The sequence below is a fragment of the Argiope bruennichi genome, chromosome 6, assembly GCF_947563725.1.
Source record: "Argiope bruennichi chromosome 6, qqArgBrue1.1, whole genome shotgun sequence".
In the NCBI taxonomy this organism is placed as follows: Eukaryota; Metazoa; Arthropoda; class Arachnida; order Araneae; family Araneidae; genus Argiope; species Argiope bruennichi.
This window is the reverse complement of record NC_079156.1, coordinates 93,096,222-93,121,114: the sequence shown is the minus strand read 5'-3', so window position 1 is coordinate 93,121,114 and position 24,893 is coordinate 93,096,222. Positions and strand designations below refer to the sequence as shown.

At 31.0% G+C, this 24,893-nt stretch overlaps 1 protein-coding gene across 1 annotated transcript in view; it reads left to right on the top strand.

Annotated features, from left to right (window-relative positions):
- LOC129971829 (uncharacterized) overlaps positions 1-24,893 on the top strand; it is a 77,689-nt gene that overhangs the window by 15,765 nt on the left and 37,031 nt on the right. Inside the window, exons 5-16 of the mRNA XM_056085806.1 lie at positions 496-585; positions 1,370-1,447; positions 3,557-3,655; positions 5,260-5,328; positions 5,442-5,558; positions 12,484-12,594; positions 14,832-14,924; positions 16,320-16,376; positions 16,833-16,904; positions 18,932-19,009; positions 21,588-21,653; positions 23,900-23,971. Of these exons, the coding sequence (XP_055941781.1) occupies positions 496-585; positions 1,370-1,447; positions 3,557-3,655; positions 5,260-5,328; positions 5,442-5,558; positions 12,484-12,594; positions 14,832-14,924; positions 16,320-16,376; positions 16,833-16,904; positions 18,932-19,009; positions 21,588-21,653; positions 23,900-23,971 (1,002 nt within the window). The remainder of the gene's footprint in view (positions 1-495; positions 586-1,369; positions 1,448-3,556; positions 3,656-5,259; positions 5,329-5,441; positions 5,559-12,483; positions 12,595-14,831; positions 14,925-16,319; positions 16,377-16,832; positions 16,905-18,931; positions 19,010-21,587; positions 21,654-23,899; positions 23,972-24,893) is intronic.

Genomic DNA, 24,893 nt, shown 5'->3' with positions numbered 1-24,893 from the left:
TTAAACGAAGGGTGGTTTTGAATTCTAGGGACCATGATCGGTGAAGAACTGAAGAAAATTTCCCGAAGTCTTGTCATGAGAACCATTGCAATAGTTAGACTTAATAAAGAATCTACCTAAAATGTTGTAGTCAGAGTAATATAACAAACAAATAACAAATAACTTTTCGAAAAATATTAATTTTTCACATGTCTTATAACATTTTGTTAAAATAAAAGACATAAATCCTGTAAAAGAAATATTTATCAGAATTCTTTTAAAAAGATATTCTTTTTAGTTGAGAATTGAAGGCAAGCCTGTATTATTATTTTGCAAATTGTCTATTTGTCCCAAATTTGATTAAAATGGGCAAAATTATTTAGAAACTACTTCTAAAATAAATATTAATCTCCTATAAAATAAATATGCATAAATAAAAACCGCTAGCACTTTCAATATTTATATTTTTCTTAAAAATAAAGATTTTTATGGGCTTTATTATCTTAATAATTCCAGGAGCGAGTTGTTGGTCGAGGAGCTTATCGCTGTTATGGCGTGAACCGAAGTAATTCCGACACAGATATTAAAGATGAAGAAAAACGGCAGGTAAGAAGACATCTTTCAGCTTCCTGTAGATCTCCTCTCTGTTTTGCATAATACCTCACTTTCTATTGCCAGAATGACTTTTTTTTGTACGTCTAACTTACATTTAAATTTTATCATATGATTTTAGAAATTTCTGATTGAATCAAACTCAATTTCTGATTGGGTTAACTCAAACTATCTGAATTAATGTTTGAGTTACAATTCTAGTAAAAACTCAAACATATTCGTAAATTTCAAGATGTTTAAAATATTTTTTGGCCAAGTCAAAATCAAAGGAACAAATAAAAGATTATTATGCGTTGCACCATGCTGTCCTCAATACCATTCTCTAACAGCAAATTAAAATACTAAATTCTTTTCGTTCATATGCAAAAAAAAAAAAAATGTTAATTTAAGTAAATAAATGAATGTAATTATTGCAATAAAAAAATAAAACTCATTTCATTACAGTATAATTTCATATTACATATACTCGTCATCGCAAAATTGTTGCGTCACAATTTAGATGCGCATTTTCCGAAGAGGTCGAAACAGTTAGCTGGTTAAATGTTCTTTATCTCTTTTGTATTTGTATTTTAGTGTAAATCTAGATTTTAAAAACAACTATAGACTCTAGATATTAGATTTTTTGCATTCTTATTAATTTTAAATTTAGTTTTAAAATTAAAAATTGCGAGTATATTTAATAAATAAAAATTCTTTGTAAGAATTAACATATTGTTTTCAAAAATCTTTGATTAATCTAAAGATTAAAAATTATCTAGCATTCTTTTTCTTCTTGTAGAAAATACCTGGGTTGGTTGAGGACGAGTTTAAGTACGGCCCAGAATTTTTACAAGATGATGTTCAACACACATTAAAGGTAAGTGACCAGAGTTAAGAATTTGCTAAAAATACCAAATACCAATCATGAGTCCATTTTATTCAGTAAATTTAGTATGATTTCTGTTTTTTATTTATATATATTTTTTCTAAATTATTGTTAAATTGTGTATCGAATTTCTAAATATTTTTTTTAAAAAACTGCCTTTTCAATAAAAGGAAAAGAAATATGGAAAAACAATTTCGAAAAAGTTGAAAAAAAATTTGATGTATCAATGAAAACGTTTTAATGAAAAATTGATATTAAATAATAAAAATTAATCTCGAACAAGAGATTAAAATTTAATTCCTAAACTAGAATAGATAAGAATTATTTATTTAATATCCAATAAAAAAATCTTTGTTGATTAAAATATGGAAGTAATACAGATATCTTTCTCCTCGAATTTAAGACCACAATGAATAAATTTTCGATTTCAATATGAAGCACTTTTTTTTTTTTTTTGCACTATTGGTTATATAGTATTTAATATTTAATTATTTATATTCTGTAAAAAAATTATACGTTTATTGATTGAATTTTTATGTTTCATATACAATTCTTTAACCCTTTGTCGTACGTCGACGAGTCTGATACGCAACAGCAATTTTGATCTAAGAATTTATTCTTCAATTTTTTTAATCAATATGATGCGAAAAAAATTATGAAGTCTAAATTTTTATGCAATTCATCGATTGTCATTAGACATATTTAACGAAATATTCCTGTTAGAATAACAATTTGAAGAAAGAAAAAGTTCTACTTTTTTTTTTTTTAACAAAAGCTGATCTAGTTTTGAAATTTTGAATCACATTATATTGGTCAATTAATACCCAGTCAGAAGAAGCATCGAATGTTGATTGGCGTATCTTCGTTGAGATATCCATTGCAGTGGTATAAAAATCTTCTGAAATTCTGGCATTTGAAACTTATTGACTCTATCAGTTTTCGTCACAGAAACTTCCTTTATTTACAATGTTAGTGAGTCATTGTTTTAAATATCTACTAATAATAAAGATGTGTGTGTGTACGAGTGCGCGACTGTCTGAGTATGTTGAATTTAGCACTGCCCCTGCTGGAAGTGTATGGTTAACTAACGTTTGATAAATTAACTATTAGAGTGGAGTTAACTATTAGAGATAAATTATCTATCAGAGTTTCGACAGATTACCGATTTCTGACTGGTCATTTGAAGTAGTACTTAAGCCTAGGTTGAGGATATCCCACATTTTATGATTAAGGACATATCGAAATAGATTGTATGCATGCGCATGACGGAATAGTTTTGTTCGTACAAATCATACCATAACGATAAAAAATTAGTAAGAATTCAAATAACCCGCTTTAATAACGAATGCAATTTTAGAACATATACTTATTTTTCTTTTTAATTTATTATGATTTCCTTTCTTTTGATAGCAACGGTATGTGTTGTTTAATATACTGAAAAGTAGTGCGAAGTAACTGTGTTGTATATTTGATGTTAGATGCACTATTATTTTCTCTCATTTCTTCGTTTATTCAATGCATCTAGTTTAATTTTCTTTTTAAAAATGAAACTGAATCCTGTATAAAACCATAAATTGAAAAATAAAAATTATTTTCTGTCTATTATTTTTATTAAGTAGTTGAAAATGTGTTTTTATTGATCAATCATATAAGACCATCGTCACATGAGCCATCCAGAATAAAAGGCCAAAAAAATTCTAAAACATATCACTTTATATGCAATCAACTGACTAGATAGAGTTTAAAATAGACGAACATATTTCCTTCGAAACAAACAAGTGCATTCAAATTCCTATTGAATTTTTTTGAACAATAAAATATGATGAGAAATTACTGTTTAAATGCTTGGTTCTTGGTGAATTAGGAAAAGAAGAGAACCATTCATGAATATAAATTAGATTTATCTACAATTCTACTACATATACATGGTATTGGATACTACTGATATTGGATACTAGCCATATGTAATGAAAAAAAAATTGAAAAAATATTTTCATATTTAATTTCTGAATGTAATTTTTTTAATTTCTTTCACAGTCCGATGTAAATTATAAAATATTTTTTATAAGATTTTTTTTTAAATGTTTAATTTTTTTCTAGCAAAAAGATGGTGTTATTGGCAGAGGCGCTTATCGCTTTTATGATGCGGATAGAAGTCAATGCGACAAGAAGCCTTGCGATATGATGGGAATCGATTATGTAAGTGCTAAATCACTGATTTTATTTCTAGAGGTGAAACTGAAGTTTCAAATCTGAAATGTTGTTTCCTGGCACAGGCAATCTCATCTTAAGTAAGAAATAAATGCGTTGAATGAATGCTAAATAAATACGAGTCATGATCCTTGTTCTTGGCGATCATTTAAGACAACTTGGTGATAAATTTGGCAACTTAAGTGATAAAAAAGAAAAGTTCTAGAAAATACAAGAATTATGGTGAAATTTAGATCTGATATATATTTTTTCGATACCTTGTCGCAGAGACTATATAAACAAGAGACAGGTAAAATGAGTCCGTGAGGTGAATTCTTTTTGTGGAGGGTTGATAGAAAAGCTCTCTGGTTGATTTTTTTCTAGTTATTTTCTATTTGACGATCTGCTGTTTGCATGTGTGTTATTAAATTTTACGAGCACTGCTCTTTCTCCATACTTGGATTATATTTTGCGACTGCATTTTCGTGTGTTATCGAATTTTTTGAACTTTTAACCGTAAACCTATCGGAGAATTTCCATAACATAACAGACAATTACGGCAGATCCAAGAGTGATAGTAGTTCAGTTATAAATAAAAATCTGATTGTTTTTAGTTTCTAATCTGACATTTTTGGAAGTGAAATGTAGATTCATCTATTTCAAATTTTGGTTTAGAGCAAGTAGAGCAGATTCCCAACTACCTGGTATATATAGGTGGATAGCCCGGACAGACATTTGGATAGGCAGGAGTTCGATTAAGGCTTTTCTCCTACCCGACGCATCCTGTCTATGTTAAAGTCGCCTCGTATTAATATTTTCTGATTTATGTCTGCAAGGCAGTACTTTATCAATGTTATGTTCCGCAGGTTATTTATATATTTAAAATAAGCAGCAAAACCGAAGAACAACTCACGGTTGAAGCTGGGTGGGGGGAATACACATGTTGCTACCAAGTTTACGATTTCTCGAATTTTTATTTTATGGGAAAGTTTATGATATCTATAAGGAATGGGAAGGAATGGAATGGGACCAGAAAGGAATGGGAAGCTATGTCATCAAAGCTTCCCATTCCTTTCCGGTTTCAAGCAAAATCACAAATACACTACTTCACTGTATTCTCTATGGGAAAAAAATCTCTCTGAGATCATGCAATCTGTCATTAAAATTATAATTCTGTGTCAATTTTAGTTTCAAATCTTCGAAAAATTGGTGTCTAAATTCTCTTAATTTTCTTAACTATACTACGAAGTATATGTGCGGCATGTGCAGGATTCTAGAAATAAAATTTGTAACTTTAAAGGCATTGTCCCCGATCCACTCATTTCTGCTGAGAAAAGTTGATGACATCTTTAAGAATATCCAAGAAAGTTTCGGATAAGCCACTCCCTCTGGTTATAAATGGTATAATAGGAAATAAATTCGCACTCTTTTCCTAATAGTAACATCTATTTCTGATGTATATTTGTGAAATTCGTCGATTTCATACGAATTATCATACGTTACTGCTACAATAAATGGGCTTAAAAAGAAATTTCTATACCAATATATAATTTAATCTCGTTTCTACATATGCACCATTTAAATACCATTACTAAAGTATATATTTGTTCCAGAGGGAGAGTAGAACTAGAACAGACATACAGCCGGATGAAAACGAAGACGAAGACAAAGGAGATTCGAAAGTAAAAAAATGGATTTAAATCAATATGCTTATTTGATATTAATATCAATATGTTTATATATTAGAAACAAGCAAATGAAGCGGTAGATAACCTCCTTTCATTCTACTTTGCAGGGCAAACCTTTCAAGCGCACAGTTTTGAAGAAAACTTTGAAATTATCCCAGCGGCCGTCCGACGAGAAGTTATTCGGCGATGATCGATACAGATACGGCACTCACCTAAAGTTTGTGGTGAGTAAAAAAATCGAGGAGGCCTTACTGTTATGTTTTCAACTTGAACAGACCATAATATTTAATAGCTCAATAGAAAAATAATCTTTATGAATAAATTTATTGCATTTACAAAAAAATTGAATGCAAAACAATAGACAAAGGAGATTCGAAGTCAGGTTCGAGGGTTTTTTTTTAGATCTATCTAAACTATTGCAATTTTAAATAAATACGAAAATTGAAATCTGCTACCGTAAATTTCAAGTTATCACGTGAGAACATTATTATTTTTAATCATTTTTTTTGTCTTAATTAAAAGTCATTAACCAGTTTAAACTGGTTTGAAACAATCAATTGACTATCAGATTATGCATGCCTCGATATTTAAAAACCGATGGGTTTTTTTTTCTATCTGAAAATCGTTTGAGCTCCAAAACCTTTCCTCAAGGACAGAATGTTTTTGCAAAAATCCGGTTTTTACTTATTTGGAAAAATTACGCGACTATTGTATTGCGCAGTAGCTAATTTTTAGAAAAGCGATGGTTTTTCCCCCCTCTTTATCACAAAATATTTCGAGTTCCAAAACTTTTTTTGTCGGCTAAAAAATTAAAAATTAAATATATATATATATATATATATATATATATATATAATCTTAATACCTCTCCTCGCTGTTTTGTGTTGATTCCTGTTTTCTTTGCGCTTCTTCGGATGATAACTTCTTACTACTCATGCCCTTTATTTTCTGCCCGAATATTTAGAGACTTCAGAAACCAAAACAACATCATGTTCTGACATGATAAAATAAAAATATAATAGCACATCCCAAAACTAGATAATGAGGAATTTTCAGAACTATATCACAATTTCATTCCTTGTACTAGCATTAAACAATTTTTTAAATTCAGTTTGAGCTTCTTTATATATTAGGTGAGATAACATTGATCGGGTTTAAGATACTTTCTTGTCTAGCGTTGTTAATATGAATATAGTATGTAATGAAATACTAGTATAATAGTATGTAATAAAATAATAGTATGTAATGTAATACTAGTATGTAATAAAATATCTGGACATAAGAATGTCTATAATCTTAATACGTAAAATCCTTTTATCGCTTGAAATGTTTCTTAATTAAAATGAGAATAACAGTCAGAGCAGACGAGTTTTAAAAAATGCCGATAACTAAGCTTTATTTATTTTTTTTTTCATTTAAATTTCTGCTATAGACTTACATTTTCTTTTCAGCAATGCAAAGTTGCTGTTTCTCACTACTTAAAATTCTATAATCTTTTAAATTACAATATTAGTTATTTATTACTTTATAGATCACGCAAGAAAAAATGGATTTGAACTGCAGTAATTTTTAAAAAAAATCTAATTAAGTAAACTTTAGATTTAAAAAAAACCATTTAAAAATTGTCCAAAATATTTAAAAAGATATAAGAAAAAAATATCGAAACATAAATGTAGAATTATTCTCATTTTAATCTCACTTTTGCATAACAAAAAGTATTTCTAATTTTCATTATTTCACCATTGTTTGCATTTACTCAATTATTTATTAATTTTTTTTTTTTTTAAAAATTATAATAGTTGAAGCAAAAGCTACAAGGAAATGATACTGGTTGAATTAAAAAGATAAAAATTTAAATAATTTATCTTTATATTGAAAGAACGTATGAAGATATTTCTTAGGAATATTTTACCCCAAAGTTGCTGAGGGAAAAAGGCAAAATTTCGATATATTTCTAATTATCTGAGTGTTTAAGTTAATTCGTTTTTGTGTTTTGAATTGTTAACAATTTTTTTTCTATTGTTTTAAATAATATGTGTGCAAAGTTTGACCGAATTCAGGCTATTTGTTAAAAGGAGATATGGAACATACATACATAGCCACAATGATTTATGGTTGCTAAACGCCTTTGGCGATTAGTTTGTCCGCTCAGATCATTGACTTTTGAGGCTGTTAAATAATTAATATGGAATGCGTTTTTATTTTTTTTAAAAATTCTTCTTTTTATATTCGAGAGAAAAACACGAATTCAATTGAATCAGGTTAAGGTATCCGACTAGATTCGGAGTTAATTAAAAAAATGTTCTTGTGATATTTCTTTTATTAATATAAGTATAAAACAATGAATAAAAATGAAGTATAATATATACGTAGCTTTTCAAGAAAAAATGTATTTTGATGTAGATTTCAGAATTTATTTACAAAAACTAGAATTTAAAAAAAAATGATAGTTTTTCATTTTTATTTGTAACATTACATGTGTAACAGATCGTAGAGAGTAGCTAACTATTATCTAAGAATTTCATTAAAGAATGAAATTTTTGTGTGAAGTATATGAAATTATTCATGAAGTTTTGGAATTTTTTCAACAATATTTACATTAAACAGTCAATAATCTATTTATAGAGCATTCAACATGAATTCCATAGATCATTACATTCTGCATAACATAAAGAGAAGTAATTATACATTTCATTAAGATATATTTATTACTTTTTGAGATATGACGGTATTCGTACAGTAGAATTAGGAAATGACTCGTTCTTCAGAAAATGCGTTTAATGTTTTTAAATGTTTATAAATAAGCATCACTTACAGGTCAGTCGTTTGCTATAACTTAGCTTCTAATTGACATAGAGACAAAATAAAGATAACACTAGAAACAGGAGCATGCCTTTTTTTTAAGGTGTACGTACACACTTGAAGATTTTTTTTAAAATTCTAACTTTAAAAATCCAATTTTTTTACAGTAGGTTATTAATATATGTTTAAACTCATTTCAGTGAGAAAAAACCATATTACACTAATTATTAATTAATTAAATAATATTTAATGAGCTAATTAGCCTATTTTTTGAAACATGATATCTTAAATTCTAATTTGTACAGACACACAATTCTAGTTGAAAATGATGCCTAATATTAGTCTTCATGTTGTCTGCCTCAATCACGTTATAAAAATATATAGTTATTTTTTTACAATTTTTTCATCAATGATGAATAGAAAAAGCAAGATTTTTCCTGTAATTTTAACTTTTAAACAGCTATTAAAAATTTATTTCTATATATATAACTTTGATTGAGGCACAAAACATCCGTTATTTCATACAGATTATTTTGATATATAAATAACTGTATTTAGTTAATTTCTTGTTGAGTTATGATTGTTTGAATGAAGCAACATAGTGGAAAAATATCATTCTTCATAAAATGAGTTTTAAAAACACCGTAACTAGAGTTTTCAATGAAAGCACCTCAAGAAAAATATTTATAACTCGAGAAATATTTAGAATATTGGCAACATCTTGGTATCGTTTGAAATCTAAAGGATCAGAGAGCATTATTAAGCAATAAAAAAATATTCGATATTTTGAACAATTTTCGAAGTTTCAAGTGTGTACATTTAAACTATAAAAAAAACAACCCTATAATGCGAATTTCTATCTAACTTCATATTTTCAATCTAGCCGGATACCTTAAATAAAATTTTAAAAACGTAATATAAGAGGAATTGAAAATCTAACTACGGAGTTAATCACTGGCAAAACACACGATTGAATGTTTTGTGGGATGAATTTCAATTCCATTTTAGCATTCAAAACATTGTCACGCTATGTTACACATAGCGTATTGAAGATGTGATTGTAATTAAGGAAAAATGGCAGAGAAATGAAATCGATATCATTTAAAAAATAATTATTTGAGTAAAAAAATGATACAAAGACTACCTTTATAAGACAATTGTTTTGGAAGACTTGGACAACTTCCATAAATAAGTTAAAATGATTATCCTCTAGCGGCGGTTAAGTCTTGGCATGATTGGCACGATTTTGATGCGCTTGTCTTGAAACCGTTAATCCATATGAAACCATACCACAATTACTTATCTCGAGATGGCTAAGCCTATTTTTGCGTTCCATTAAACTTTGTTTGACGCCTTTTTTTTTACTTTTATGTTCCTCAGACTGAAAGTACTTTTGGAAGCGCAGCGAACCTCTCCAGAATATTTCTAATATTATTTTCCAGTTCTATTAATCAACTAATCGCAGCGTTGAATTCAATGCAACGGTGAAATTCGTATGATGATTTGTTTACATTTGACAGTTACAATTCGAAATTAAATAATGAGAACGATTTCTTTATGACATATCTTAGCCTTTTATATATATAAATTAAGATTTTATTGGTCTCTTCCGTTTTTGTCTGATAGGGACCAATAAATTATAGGTACCTAGAAATTGTATATAAATAAAATTTATATAATTAAAAAATTATTTTTTTATCTAAAGACAGTATAAAAATTATTCTTATTAGATAACTGCTTTAAAATATATGAGTATGAATTTCCATACGTTAGTCATTAAAAATTACGCAGGATTTGAGATTAATATACGGGCGCCAAAAATTTAAAAGTGTTGGAGCGATTTCTCGCCAAATATAATCGTGGCAATTTTTTATTGCAATTTTATAAGCCGTTAGTTAGAATTTCTGGTATATACTCAGGATTGCAGAGCATTTAGAGAGCTTTCGGACGGTTGGCACGATTTTGACATATTTGGCGAGAAACTGTACATTAACCTTAATTCTTACCACGATTACGTATCTAGCAAGGACTAAGCCTATTTTTGCACTTGACCGAAATTTTTATTTGAAGCCTATTTCTTGAATTCATTTATATTTTCTTTGTTGTGACTGAATGTCCTCTTTGGTGACATGGCAAACTATCTCCTGAAGAATTAACGATTCTAATAATATTTTGCAGCTCCATTAATTAGATAAATGAAGCGTTTGATTCAGTACAGCTGCAAAAAATGTTTAGAGAATGAAACAGTCTGAATCCATCCATTCATCTTGAGACGTTTTGTTTATATTTGATTGATTCCATCTGACAATTAGTAATAAGCACTAATTCTGTGTCACTTACGTTAGCTATATATATATATATATATATATATATATATATAGAGAGAGAGAGAGAGAGAGAGAGAGAGAGAGAGAGAGAGAGATTTTCTCTTCATATACGAAAAATTTGAATCGTAAATTTAGAGAGCTTTCTCTTAATAATTTAGCCTTTCCCTCTTTTCTAGCTTGCTATGAACGCCAGAAGTACTTACGGAGAAACTCCAACGGAAGAAATAGACAGGAAACGTACTTTAGCGTTTTATATACAGTGGCTCAAACAATTGAGAGTACAGCTTACTTTTACTTGATAAATCCGACTTTCATTGTAAATAACACATTACCGAGAAGAGGAAACATGTTTTTATTTTCACCCATAACAAATGGTTTAATTTACAGTAAAAATAAAGAAAAATCAACGAAAAACTTCTAAATTGAAAAGTTTCAGAAGCATTTTAAATAAATCTACTCAGATTTTTGCCTCAAAAAATTGAGAGTACACCAATGAAATTTTTGCTATATATGGCATAGAAACAAAGTGTCACTGTTAAGTTGCATGTCTTTTGGCTCCTATGGTCCTGTCTTTAGCTTCTAAACCTCATGGTGCCGATTCGACCCATTTTCGGCGGTATCTGAAAATATTTTACCCAAATTCCCTTGCATTTCTTTTAAATAGATTTTATTTCTAATTTTGTATTTTTGTACCACCTTTTCGTGCATGGCCCACGAATATTCAATGGCATTGATGTCGGGGTACTGTGGTAGTGTGTGTAACTGCTATTTGCAATGAAAAAGACGCCACATTTTGACTTTACGTGCATTCTGTTTGGGGTCGTTGTCCTGCTGGAAAATGGAACTGCTGCGACTATATGGTTCTTCCAACTTGCTGCAGAAACTTCTCAAATCCTAGGCAAAAGTTAAGTGCTGAAATTGTGCGAAATGCCATTAGACAAGCTGGATATAAAAGTTGCATTGTTAGAGAGAAACCGTTCATCAGCTTTCAAATTCAAATAAAACATTTAAAGTTATCAAAAATTCATCCATTGAAGATCAATAACATTTGAAAGGAAGTTATATTTAGTAATGAAAGAAAACTCAACAATTCTGGCAGTGAGAGCCATCGTACTGTATGGAGAAAGCCTAATACTGCTTTGGATAAAAAAATTTACGTCCTTCAGGTAAAGATAGTGGTGACTAAGTTATGAATTCAGATTGCATGGCTTCATCCGGGGTCGGAAATTTAACTGTTATAGATGGCATTATAAACCATATGGTTTACTTGGATATATTTCGCAGCAATCTAAAGGAAAGTGCTAAAAATTTGAGTTTAGATGGAAATTCCATTTTCCAGCAGGACAACGACCCCAAACAGAATGCACGTAACGTCAAAATGTGGCGTCTTTTTCATTGCAAATAGCAGTTACACATACTACCACAGTACCCCGACATCAATGCCATTGAATATTCGTGGGCCATGCACGAAAAGGTGGTACAAAAATACAAAATTAGAAATAAAATCTATTTAAAAGAAATGCAAGGGAAATTGGATAAAATATTTTCAGATACCGCCAAAAATGGGTCGAATCGGCACCATGAGGTTTAGAGGCCAATGACAGGACCATAGGAGCCAAAAGACATGCAACTTAACAGTGACACTTTGTTTCTATGCGAGATATTGCAAACATTTCATTGGTGTACTCTCAATTTTTTGAGGCAGAAATCTGAGTAGATTTATTTAAAATGCTTCTGAAACTTTTCAATTTAGAAGTTTTTCATTGATTTTACTTTATTTTTACTCTAAATTAAACCATTTGTTATGGGTGAAAATAAAAACATGTTTTCTCTTCTTGGTAATGTGTTATTTATATTGAAAGTCTGATTTATCAAATAAAAGTAAGGTAGGTGTATTCTCAATTTTTTGAGCCACTATATATATATATAGAGAGAGAGAGATTTTCTTTTCATATACGAAAATTTCGTATAAAAAAGTTAGATCTTTCTCTTAAAAATTTGGTCTTTCCTTCTTTTCTAGCCTGGCATGGGCACCAGAAGTACTTATGAAGGGACTCCAACGGAAGAAATAGGCAGAAAACCCGATTTACATGTGACGAAACACCCGAGTATCCGAAGTGTTTTTAAGCAGGTAAGTAATGCATACATACCTTTTATTTCAAATTTTTGGAGATCTTTTCGACATTAGATAATTTCTTTCTCTGGAGACTCCAAATGTGGCTGGGTGTTAAATAAATAAAGGAACGATATAAAGGAGATAAATTTCGCCACATAATTCTTCTGCTCCACCGAATAAATGCAATGCTGAATAATATATCACTGTGGGTGGACCCCCGGGAGCACCTCGAAATGAGGATGAGATGCTACCGGCATGGTTGTTGGATCTCGCCACCCTGGAGGGTACACAAATAGGTGGGAGATCTGGCCCCTCCCATCAATGACGGGACGTACTTCCTTCGGGGAGGGTTGTACCGTGGCCGGTGATGGCCCTTAGGACTCAACCACAGTTCCCGCCAGTGTTGCTGTTGCGGCGGTCCGGTCATTCAGTTTTATGGTTTAAATCCCTGTGCCTTCGTGGCGGTTCGGAGAGTCAGATGGCTGACTTATCACTGTGGTTGGAGTTCCTCTATAAATAATTATAAGTATATACAATGCGTGCCAAAAGTGTTTACATACGACGATAGTACTTAAAGTAAAGCATCATTTATATGTGTCTGCTTCATTTATACATCTTTTCTTTGCAATTCTATATCATTCGAAATCATGTAATTATGAAGTACCATTTAAATCGTCGATTATACACCGTTGCCGGCGTCCTGGCCTAGGGGTAGCGCACCTTCCCCGTGATCTGGGCGTCCCTGGTTCAAGTTCTAGTTCGGGCATCTTTATTCTACACCCTGTGTTCTATCTGCGAGGTGTGTGAAAGAGCCCTCCTGTAAAAATGGGCCGTGCAAGTGAGTGTGTGAGTGTCATCGTCATATGAGCTAGAAGTCAGAGTTCTGCTATCGGGGTGTTCAGGGGTCTTTACCTTCAGAAGCTACTGCACCCCCTTTTCGCTGTAACGCGGACACGACATCATCATTATACACGGTTTTTCCTTTTCGTTTAGATATCATGACTTAGGAATTTTTCACAAATGATAAATTAATGGAAGAAAAATTACCCGGGGCTACATTATGCCATATTGAAGAAAAATGTGAAGAAATTATTCCATTTTTTGAAAATCTTATGAACTTTTTAAAAACACAACGAAGATATTTTGTGTGCCAAAATATACGTGTCAACAAATATTCATTGAATTCCATACTCACGGTAATTAGCACGCCAAACGAATAAAAGTTTAAAAAAAATATCAATCGATTTACATTTAGTCTAAATTGAATTAAAAAAATATCAGTAGTATTAAAGATAGGCAATAAAGGAATAATTTTTCTCAATTTTATGATAAACATTTAGCTATAAAATCTAATTTTCTTTAATTATATAGCAATATAATAGTACTATCGTAGAAACTTTAAAATCATTGCTTTTAAAAGAGGTAGCATTAATAACATTAAATTTATAATAATATAATTTTCTTATTAAAATGGGTTATTACATGGGTTATATAATATTTCTTATTAATGGGTTATTCAGTTACGAGTCTAATTTTCTTTCCTTGCATAGTTAGCCTCATAGTAAGAAAGATAGATATATAATTATTTTAACGGTTGCTAGATTAATGATTTTTGTTCTTGGAGAGAGATTTTCTGACCATCTGACGACAAAAACGAATGTCCTGGAAAATGCAAAAATTTTGGCTCTATTCTTATTAGGGATCTAGAATGTGTTATTATATCAGAAAATTCGATGAATTTTTTGAATTACGAGAGGTTATAACGAGTCAATCTCAGAGCGAGTTCTCTAGCTAGTGAGCCGAGCACTATTGTTTTGTTGCTGTTGTTAATTAACAATCTTCTGTGTGTGTATTGATGGTGTCTACAAGTTCTATCTTTTTGTATGTTTTTGCAATGTTTTTCTATCTGTGTTTTCGTATTTTCTAGTGTAATAAAGCGTCGTTATTCGTTATGGGCTTCTTGCGCGTGCACACACATACACTCAACTTTATTATTAGTAGATATAGAGATATTTGAGATGCATATTTGCATTGTAATGGGTGGGAAACTGTAATGTTGGACATATCTATATACCATTTTAACCTTAATCATTCCACCCAATGTTCTTTATAAATGACTTTCCGCTTTCGGTTATCTTTACAAATAATTATATCAAAATGTTTATTATTTTACCCAATTTTGTATGTTTACTTGCCTCTTCAAAATGTGTCCAAATCAACACCCACACAATATTGAATTATTTTCTTAACAGACAAACAAGACGTGCAGTTACTCGAAGTGTGGTCCATCTGAAGAAGGCTATCGCTGTGAAAAGAAATACAGCCACAAGCATTTCTGGGATCGGGTAAAAAAAATTTATATTGGAAATATTTTTATATACTAGAGACTGGCATAGATAGGATTTTTTTTTAATCCATGAAGATTGCATAATTTTTCAACTTTATTATGTCGATTTAAATTATAAAAGATGCCAAACTTTGGACCATATCAATCAAAGGTTAGATTATCTATCTGTCTGTTTTAGTGAAACTCAAAACTGCAAAGAATTATTTGATAATTTTGAAGCAGTAATTCATTTATAAACCCGATTGGTTGCTGAAAAGAAACCCAAAAGGGATGACAAAACAAAGCCAAAGAAAAGAAAAAAAAAAACAGAAAAAACGCTTTCTTTTGTGTAATATGCGTGTAATAAATAATTTTCTTCACGTTATGAATCCTTAATATATTTAAACAGACATGCAGATAAGTTGCGAAGAAACAATTGACTAGAGTTAAATACCAAAATGGCATTTTAATATCCATTAATTCTGCCATGGATTTCTGAGAAATTCAAGAACATTTTCAGGATTAAGGTTGAATTAAAATTTATTTCAATTGCACTGAAATCTTACATAAGAAGTAAAATTTTATGTTTTTATTTTCTCGTGTGCGTAGAACAGAGAAATATAGCAATCGCCAGAAAAATTCGAATCTCTACGTTTTAGACCACCCTGAGTTCGAACAAAAAATTTTTGAAAAATGTCCATCTGTCTGTCTGTGACAAAGATAACTCAAAAACGCTTTGAGCTAAATGGATGAAATTTCGTATATGGTTTTTACACCAAATTTGCAGATTTATGTCAAATTTTGAACAAAATCCATTTATAGGAAGTCTGTCTGTCCAGGTATTCGAATATAAGTTAACATGATAACGATAAAACAAAGAGAGTTGGATAGATAAAATTTGGTACACACATTTAACATCGAGGTTTAGACACCTGTCAATTTTTGAGTTAAATACAAAAAGCGGTTGACTATCTGTCGGTCTGTAATTTCAAAAACATATAAAAGCGATAACTTAAGAACACAATGACTTTAATAGATCACATTTGGAATGAGACTTTGTAATTTTAAGTGCAGTTTTGTGGCAAATTTTTGCTTCAATTGGTTGAAAAACGTATCTAAAACTCAAATTATATTTTTGGTACTATTAAATCATGCCAGAGAGTCATCGCCAAATAACTCTCTATGACACAACAGATTCAGTAAAAATCTTAAATTCACGCCAAAAGTTAATATTTCGTAACAAATGTACGCCAATGCCATGCAAGACGTTCTTTGGCATGACAAGATTATTGGCGAGTATGCGAAAAAATTATGGGAGACCTTTGACCTTTTTTTATTTCTCGTAAATTATAATGCATCAAAAGGTCAATATCAAAAACATTTATAGAAGTTAATTTTCAAATATTTCCTTTAGTACCCAAGTGGGAAAAATAATGGTGATTATTCTGTGTCCAAAGCGATTTATCCAAAGGTAAGAGAAATTTTATTCCATTGGTTTTGTTGTGAATAAAAACAGTAATAGATATTTGTTCTTATTTGCATTGAAATATTTTTAAAAAATTAATATCTTTTCATAGTGAATAGAAATACATTTTCTTTAAATATATTGGGGCCAAAGCAAAATCTTAAAAATGCTGCTATAAATAATGCAGTATTAACCCTTTAACTCTCATTATCATTTATAAGCGATTTAGCGAGACTGCCTTACATTCTGAACTATCGTGCATTAACATTTTATGTATCATTACTGTTTTTCCTTATTGCAATGCTTACAACGCGATTACACACAGGTGGAAGGAGGAATGTTCGTTACAATATCATAAAGCTACGAATGAAACTGAAATATGAATTTATTTTCTTTCACATTTTTTGAATTTATCCTTTCATAAAAAAATTAATATAATTTTATTCATATTTTGTGTAAAAGGAAATGAAAGGACAGAATTTTGGATCCTTTGATCGCTGTGATGTTTGCGAAAGAAAAGAAACTCCAGAAAAGGTAACAATTTGATTCTTTGATCCCCCCCCAAAAAAAACCTACCAAAAACTACCAAATTTGTTAAAATTTTCAAGTTTCTGGTTAAAAATATTGATAATAAAAGTTTTTATTCTGCTTCATCTACAGATGCAGAAAACACCTGAACGAAGCTATGAAAAAGAAAGGTCCAAAAAGGTCTGCATCGTTAAAATTATGAATGAAATTTGATTATTTAGTTGATATTCAACTTTTTCACTCCCTAACTCCCGTTAACTGGGAGCAAATGTAGTTGCTTATCCAACAACATAAGGCAGTACAATTTCTATTATGTATTTTTTTAAAGATTATAATATTTTGACTGTTTATTTGATTGCCTAAGGCAGAATCGACCATACTGTTCATATAGAAATAAGTCTTAAATTTGCCTTTTTTATAAAAATTAACATTCATTTTATTAAATGTTGACAAATGACGACACCGCGCATTTAAAGAATAGCTTGTTTTTGTTGCTAAACGTGGAGAAAATGAAACAAATATTCACAAAGAATATATTACAAAAAAAAAAAATAATAATAATAATAAAACAAGAATCAATTTTTTTGTGACGAAAAATTTGGATATCAAAATCAATTTTCAAATATTAAATTAATTAAAAGGTTGACCAATGCGAAAGTTTCATATGAAATGTATTATTGAAAGATGATTGGAGGCATTTTTAACTTAAAAAGTATAGGGTAAGCAACAGTCAGAACCAAATTCAAATCTAAACCAGTGTCAAATGAGTTAAACATCGATAATCTATTCGCAATCTTTATATATAAATAAAATTTGGATAAATATATATTAATATATGTTTAACTACGCTTTGGCTTTTTTCTCTTATGTCTTTCTTATTTCAGTATCTTTTTCAATGTGAAGAAAGCAAAACACTTAGAGACATTGATGACGCCATGAAGACAAAATATTTTATCGCTCATTGCGTTTAACTATAAATATTTGATAAACGAGTGAGAAAAAAATTTTTGACCTCCCTCTTCATTTGTCCTTCCCGTGCTGCTGATTAGTTGTCCTGACCTGAGAGCTTTCGTTCCACTCATCACCTTCGGCTAGTATAAATCCAATATGAGCTGCGGCAGAGAGTATTTAAAAAAAGTGTAATTCAGGACATATTTTAAGAGTCTCGATATATCTTCTACAGTGAAAACCCAAAATCAGTCAGTCAAAACGCGAATTAAGTAGAAAAATGCGTTTTAACTAACAGCGTTGGGGAGAACCCGAGTTAACTAGGGAAAAAGTGTTTTGACAGCACTAAGAAGAACCGATTTTCTCTAGTTATTTCCGGTTTCGTCCAGTTAAAACCGTATGAATCTAGATTTGTTGCTTGTGAAATAATAAAAATGCATAAGTATAATAAAGCATTAATAAAGTATAAATAAAGAAGTAAAATTGAAAAAGTAAGTAAAGTACAATTAAAAAGTAAATAATAAAGTATTTTTTCCTTCAATGACAGGTTCTTTCCTCAAACACTGTTTTACTAAGTATAGGTTAATATAGCAATTTTGGAGAAATACAAATATCATCTAAGAAATCAGTCAAAACATGAATAAAGCGGGATTTCCTTAGCGCTCTCGGTTAAAACGCGTTTTACCTAGTTAATTCTGGTTTTGACTGATTTCAGGTTTTCATTGCGACATATTTATATCAACCCCTCGAAACCAAAAGATTTTTTTTTATATATAATAGCTCTCGTATGTATCATGACATTGGATTTTCCTATTAGACTCGACTCTGTTTGTCTTTGATATCAATAAAAATTCAGGTGAAAATCGAGTTTACTATCGTTTAGAATCTTTTTGAATCATGATAGAACAAAATATTTAGAAATTTATTTCGATCAGACTCCAAGAGGTCGAAAAGAGACTATGCTCAAAAATGGAATCGAAGTGCTTTACGAAAATCTTGTTTTTTAAAGTTTTTTTCTTGTCTTATATTCAGAATAACCTTCTTTAAAAAAAAAAATCAGCTCACTTTTAAAATTTTACTCATAGGGAAAGAGGCCTCCTGCACAAAGTTACACGAGCTACGAAAGCTGTAACCTTTGCGAAAGAAAAGAAGTGCCTGGAATGGTAAGTCGCAAAGATTGTTCTTGAGGTACAAACCTAACGATATCTTGTTTCCCTCAGACTTGTTTTACAACCAACCAGATATGAGAATGAGAAGCTTTCGGCAAGGTAGTTGGTTCTAGCCACCCAGTTGGAACAGAAAAAGGTGAGGATCGACTGCCTCCTATCGATGACGGGATTTCCCAAGGGAAAGATTGTACTGTGACCGGTGATGGCCTTTAACCATAGACTTAATCACATTTCCCGCCAATATGTGCTGTTGCGGCGATCCAGTGATTCAGATTTTTTCGTGTGCCTTAAGGGCAGGTCGGAGTAGCCGGTTATAGGTTGCTTTACAAAAACACACTTCAGAGGTGTACCCAGTTTCGCATACGAAAAATTCTTATTGAGAGCATTTTAGTTTATTGCTATGTTACCACTCCCATTGGCATTGGGGAAAAAATAAAAGTGCCAAACTTGGCGCGACCTTAAAATTAGTTTTGTGATCCTCTTCTTTTCTCTATTTAGTAGAAATATAGCTTTTGTGGAAGTAACATGCTTCTTTTTCCATAGGTAGCTAATTCCATAATTATGGATCAAGGCCAGATTATGTTGTCTAGAGGCTCTTAGGCAATACCAATTTTGGGGCCCTGTTTTCTCCCTTGTACTTTCAAAGTCAAATATTTATTATTTTTTTAAATTTAATCCTTTTATAAGTAGCAAATTTGTACTCTGTAGCAAATTCTTTCTCAGCAGCAAATTTTGACACTCTGAAATAGATAAACGATTAATGGCAGATCTAAAATGAACCATTTTACCGAAAAGTTTGATTATATATTCTAAAATTTTGGTGTTAGTATATCGCATATAAAAAAAATGCTCAACTGAAATTTAAAAGTATTTTTTCATTATTTCTTTAAACAAAATAATTTTTTAAAAAATATGACAAAACTTTTCGCACCACAATCTAAATAATATTTAATGATAAGATCGGACCTTTTGTAATTTTTAAAAATTACAAAGCAAGACATTTTTTTTGTAATTATAAAATAACATAAAACTTGCAAACGACATTTAATTAAGAAATTTACTGGAATAATGTTCCAAAATTAATTTGATCAATATTTGATTTTAATTTGAATAAGTTCAATTGCACGACCTTTGTAATTAAATGAAAGCACAAATTAAATAACTTTCAAACTATCAAAAAAAAAAAAATCTCGAGGGATCGGGGCCTCCTGAAGCTGTTTATTTTAGCCCCAGCTGCCTATTCACTAATAAGGCCCTATCCTCCTATATGATTAGCATAAATGGTATTAAAAGTCTGTTGTAGGTTTTGTGTGTGTGTATATAAAATAAATAAAATATATAAAATAAACTACTACATCTACTTTTTGTATTGGTATTATATAACAAACAACACTGTATAATATCTATGGTCATTGTATAACATTGACCATCAAACATCTTTCGACTCATACGATACAGACCACACTTTTCATGCTCAGAATGACAATCCAAAATACAGCACAAAATATAATGTGTAGCTATTACCCGAGAGTAATTAGTGATGTTATGCACTTAGTTACTAATTACAGAATTCATACCGGAGAAGAGCGTTCTGTGAACTACTTCTTACTGTTCAGTAACAAAATGCTGAGAGTAATCAGTAGTGCAGCTAACGCTATTAATTCATGTATTCATACTGGAAAATGGCATTCTGTGAAGAACGTTTCCTTGCTCTTCAATAAAAATATACCCGAAGGAGTTAAGAAAATATGAAAATATCCTACATTTAAATATCTTATTTTGTTTTAAAAATATCCTCAGCTTTTCCTCTAAAGAAATTCTAAATTTTTTGATTGTATTAATAAATTGAGAGTCGTAACAGAAACGTTTCAAAATAGTGGTTTAACCAATTTATTTAATATAAATAGTTATCAGTCTGTCGATTGGAATAAGCCTGCGCCGTCAAACAAATTCTATCGACACTAAATTTGTGAACATACGATAATAATTTTTTAAAAAATTCCTGAGGTGTCCCATTTTTTCTCATTGATGATTGCATCAGTAAATAATATAAAAATGAAATATTCCAATGTAAAAATGACATAAATGAAAACGGATCTTTACATTCTTATTTTTCTTAGAATCCTCGCGGAATAATGGGGCCGCGGTGGCCTGGTGGTAAGGTCTCGGCTTCGGAACTGGTGGGTTCCAGGTTCATGACCCGATTCCACCGAAGAACCGTCGTGTAAGGGGGTCTGTTGCACGTTAAATCCGTTATGACCAAATGTCCTCCCGCTGGAGTGGTGTGGTGTGGAGAGGGGGGGGGGTGCCAGCTCAGGTGTCGTCCTCGTCATCTGACCGCGGTTCCAAATTACGAGGTCCGTCCCAAAATAGCCCTAGTGTTGCTTCAAACGGGACGTTAATATAACCAAACCAAACCTCGCGGAATAACATAAATATGGATGCATAAATAGTTTAAATTAACTTTTCACAAGAATTTCTTGCTTATTTGCACCGTAGCAAACAATTATTGTAGTCTTTTGCTAGATTCTAATGAACAGAAATTGAATCCCTTCATTTTCTTCGTACTTAGCACAAGACAGTTGATATGAGCGACGACAGCTGCCTCATTTGTGAAAAGAAAAAAACACCAGAAAGGGTATGCTTAAAAATATATTTCATTGTGCAGTTTTAACAGATGAGCTATCTCTGTGATATTAGAGGCCATTTTTGTTGATTGAATGTAGGACAAACAACTCAAAACAGCCTTCATTTGTTATGCAGCCTGTCTGCAAATTTGGCAGCAATTTTGCACATTGATCGGCGATGACGTCTTTTCTTCTATTCTGACCAGTTTTCTTCTATACTATTTCCCGAAGTAGCGGGTGAACTCTAGTATCAAATCTTTATTTTCAAAAGCTTAGAGAAGCTATTAGATTCCTGTTACTATAGGATGTTTAAGTGGGAAAAAAATTCTACCTACATGAGGTGCTGTAGGCATTGCTTGAACGATTCACTTTATTTCATTTGTAGTTCAAAAAGTTCTATTATTATTGATGAAATGTTCAGTTGGTTCTATTTACTATTATGAAAAAGGGAGAGAGAGAGGTAAGATGTTGATTGGTCAATTTGCAGCGATATGTACTAATAAGCAAAATGATTGGCTTTGGGCGTGGCATATAAAAAATAAATATAACTTTTTCATTTTATACTTCTGCGATTTTAAGAAAAAGCACTATAACTGAAAAGTAAATTAAAAACCATTCTGAGGCCATATCTCAAATCCAGTCAAGTGGTAAGTATCAGGAAAGCCAAATAATGTTTCATTGCCCACAATTAAATATTTCTGAATATAATCACAATTTATTTTAAATGATAGTAGACGCCTTTGGTGACCAACTGCTCCTTATCTTATTTAAATTATTGATTAGTCATGTCAACTAATATGAATATTTTGAGCTGCATCATTTCACAACAAAAGAAAGTACTATTCCAATTATACTTGCACTTTAAGCATGCAGCAATATGATTGGTTAGAACACTTGAAAAATGGTGAAATGAAATGCCAAAAACGATCCAGTTATTGAGATTAGGGGTATTATCATTGTTTGATTTTGAAAAACAATTGTCAAAACGAGAGGATCCATTCATGAAGAGAGTAAGAGGCAACTGATGACGTGTCTAAGGTTTTTTTTCACTTTCTCGTTTAAATAGTGTAGAGAAAGTATAGCAATCTTCACAAAATTCGAACTCGAAGTTTTGCTGGATATCCACTTTTAGAACTCCTGAATTCGAAAAACAAATTTTTGAAAAATGTCAGTCGATCTGTTTGTGACAAAGATAACTCGAAATCACTTTGAGCTATACGGATGGACTTCAGTATACTGTCTTTACTTCAAATTTGCAGATTTCTTTCAAATTTTGACCAAAATCTGTTCAGAGGAAGTTCATATGTCCGGCTGTTCGAATATAAGTTAACACTATAACTGCAAAACGAAGAGAGCTAGATAGATTCATTATAGATTTAACATCTATAATGTAAGTACCTATTAAATTTTGAAACAAAGCTTGGGGTTGAAACCGCCTGTCGGTCTGTACTTTCAGAAGCATGTAAACGCGATCATTCGAAAACGCAATGACTTAAATATATGAAATTTGGTATTGGATTTTGTGATTACAAGTGCAGTTCTGTGTCACATTTTTATTACAATCGGTTGAAAAGTTACAAATTCGATTTTCGGATACTTTTAACCGCATGCCAGGGATTAATCGCCAAATAACTCGCCAAGGATGACACTATAGATTCAGTTAAAGTGCTAAATTCACAGCAAAGGTTAATATTTCGTAACTATTTTACACCAGTGTTATGTAAGACATTTTCTGGGATAATGCCCTTGTTAGAGTGTATACGAGAACTCCCTCTCTTGTAGAGAATTACAGTAATGTGATGGCTTTCAAATTTTTCTAGAAAATTGGAGATAGAAAAGGCAGACAACCATTGATGACAAATTATAAGAATGGATCTTTTTTTTTCTATTTATTTTAAATACAGAGTTATTGGAATACAATTTAGTCTAAGAATAGTTGCTGATGTTTAGTATAATGAAATATTACATTTCAGTGATAAAGTTATTGGTATTGTTTAGTCTTTCACTTACCAAACTCCTGTGTAAAATCAGAAGGGAAAGAACATAGTGTTAATCAGTTTTATTTTAATAGTAGAATATTTCTCTAATTGCATTAAATATTGCGCAGTGTAGAAGTATGGCAGCTTGTTTTTTATTTCATTATACAGTATAAAGTCAAATAAGTATAAGTATCTAACTTTAACCATAGTTTTCTTAATCAAGTTTTGAGTCATTTTTTAAAAGTTAAACACACTAGTATTGTCTATTTTGTCTTTAGGGCAGGAAAATGTCACCAGGTTCAGGATTTACCCGTGGCTCAGCTTACTCGAGCAAAGGCTACTCTGAAAAGGTACTTTTCAAAATTTCATTTTATTATAATGAATTATTTTCCAAGCGTATTCTTTTTAAAACACATGCTTTACACCTGAAAAAGGGGGGGGGGAACCGAAATTTTGTAAACGATTTTTTTTTGTTCGCTTTCTTGTGTATTAGAGGATGTAATTGTTGGTCATCTGTGTATTCACGATTGTGAAACTTAGCTTAGTTTATCTATATTAACGTCTAGTTTTAAAGCAACATTAGGGCTATTTTGGGACGGACTTCGTGTTTTTGAACCGCGATCAGATGACGAGAAGGACATCTGAGCTGGCACTTTCTCTCCCTACTGCCCTTTTAGAACAGATGGATTCAACGTGCACCAGTTTTGTTTGTGCTACGGTTCTTCGCTGGAGTCGGGTCTTGAACTTGAAACCCTCGATTCCGGACAACGATACCTTACTGCCAGGCTACCATGGGTGATTACAAAACACTATTTAACATTTTTTCAGAAATTAAAGATCTATCAGAAATTCGTAAGACTGAAATCGATGCATCATAGTTCATTTCGGTTTCGATTTCGTTCAGGAATAGGGTTGCTTTCCGTACTTTAGAAGAATAACTCTACAAAATTTAAAATTTTGCACAAATCTATAATTTTCTGAATTATCAGATGTAAGCTCTTTGCTAGTATACCTAATTGAATTAAGCGAGATGGGATGCAATTTAACTTAATATATTGCTACAGAAATCGTACGGTGGTTGTATGGCAGGTTTACAAAAAGCCATGGAATCTGAATTACGGCAAACGAAGTTTTATTCCACGAATATTCCAAAACAGTGAAACAAATATAATAAATACATATCCTAGAAATAAAAGTGTATGTACACAAAGAATAATACTTCTAGAAATTACTTACACAAGCAGACAGCAGTTCATCATCAAATTATAGCAA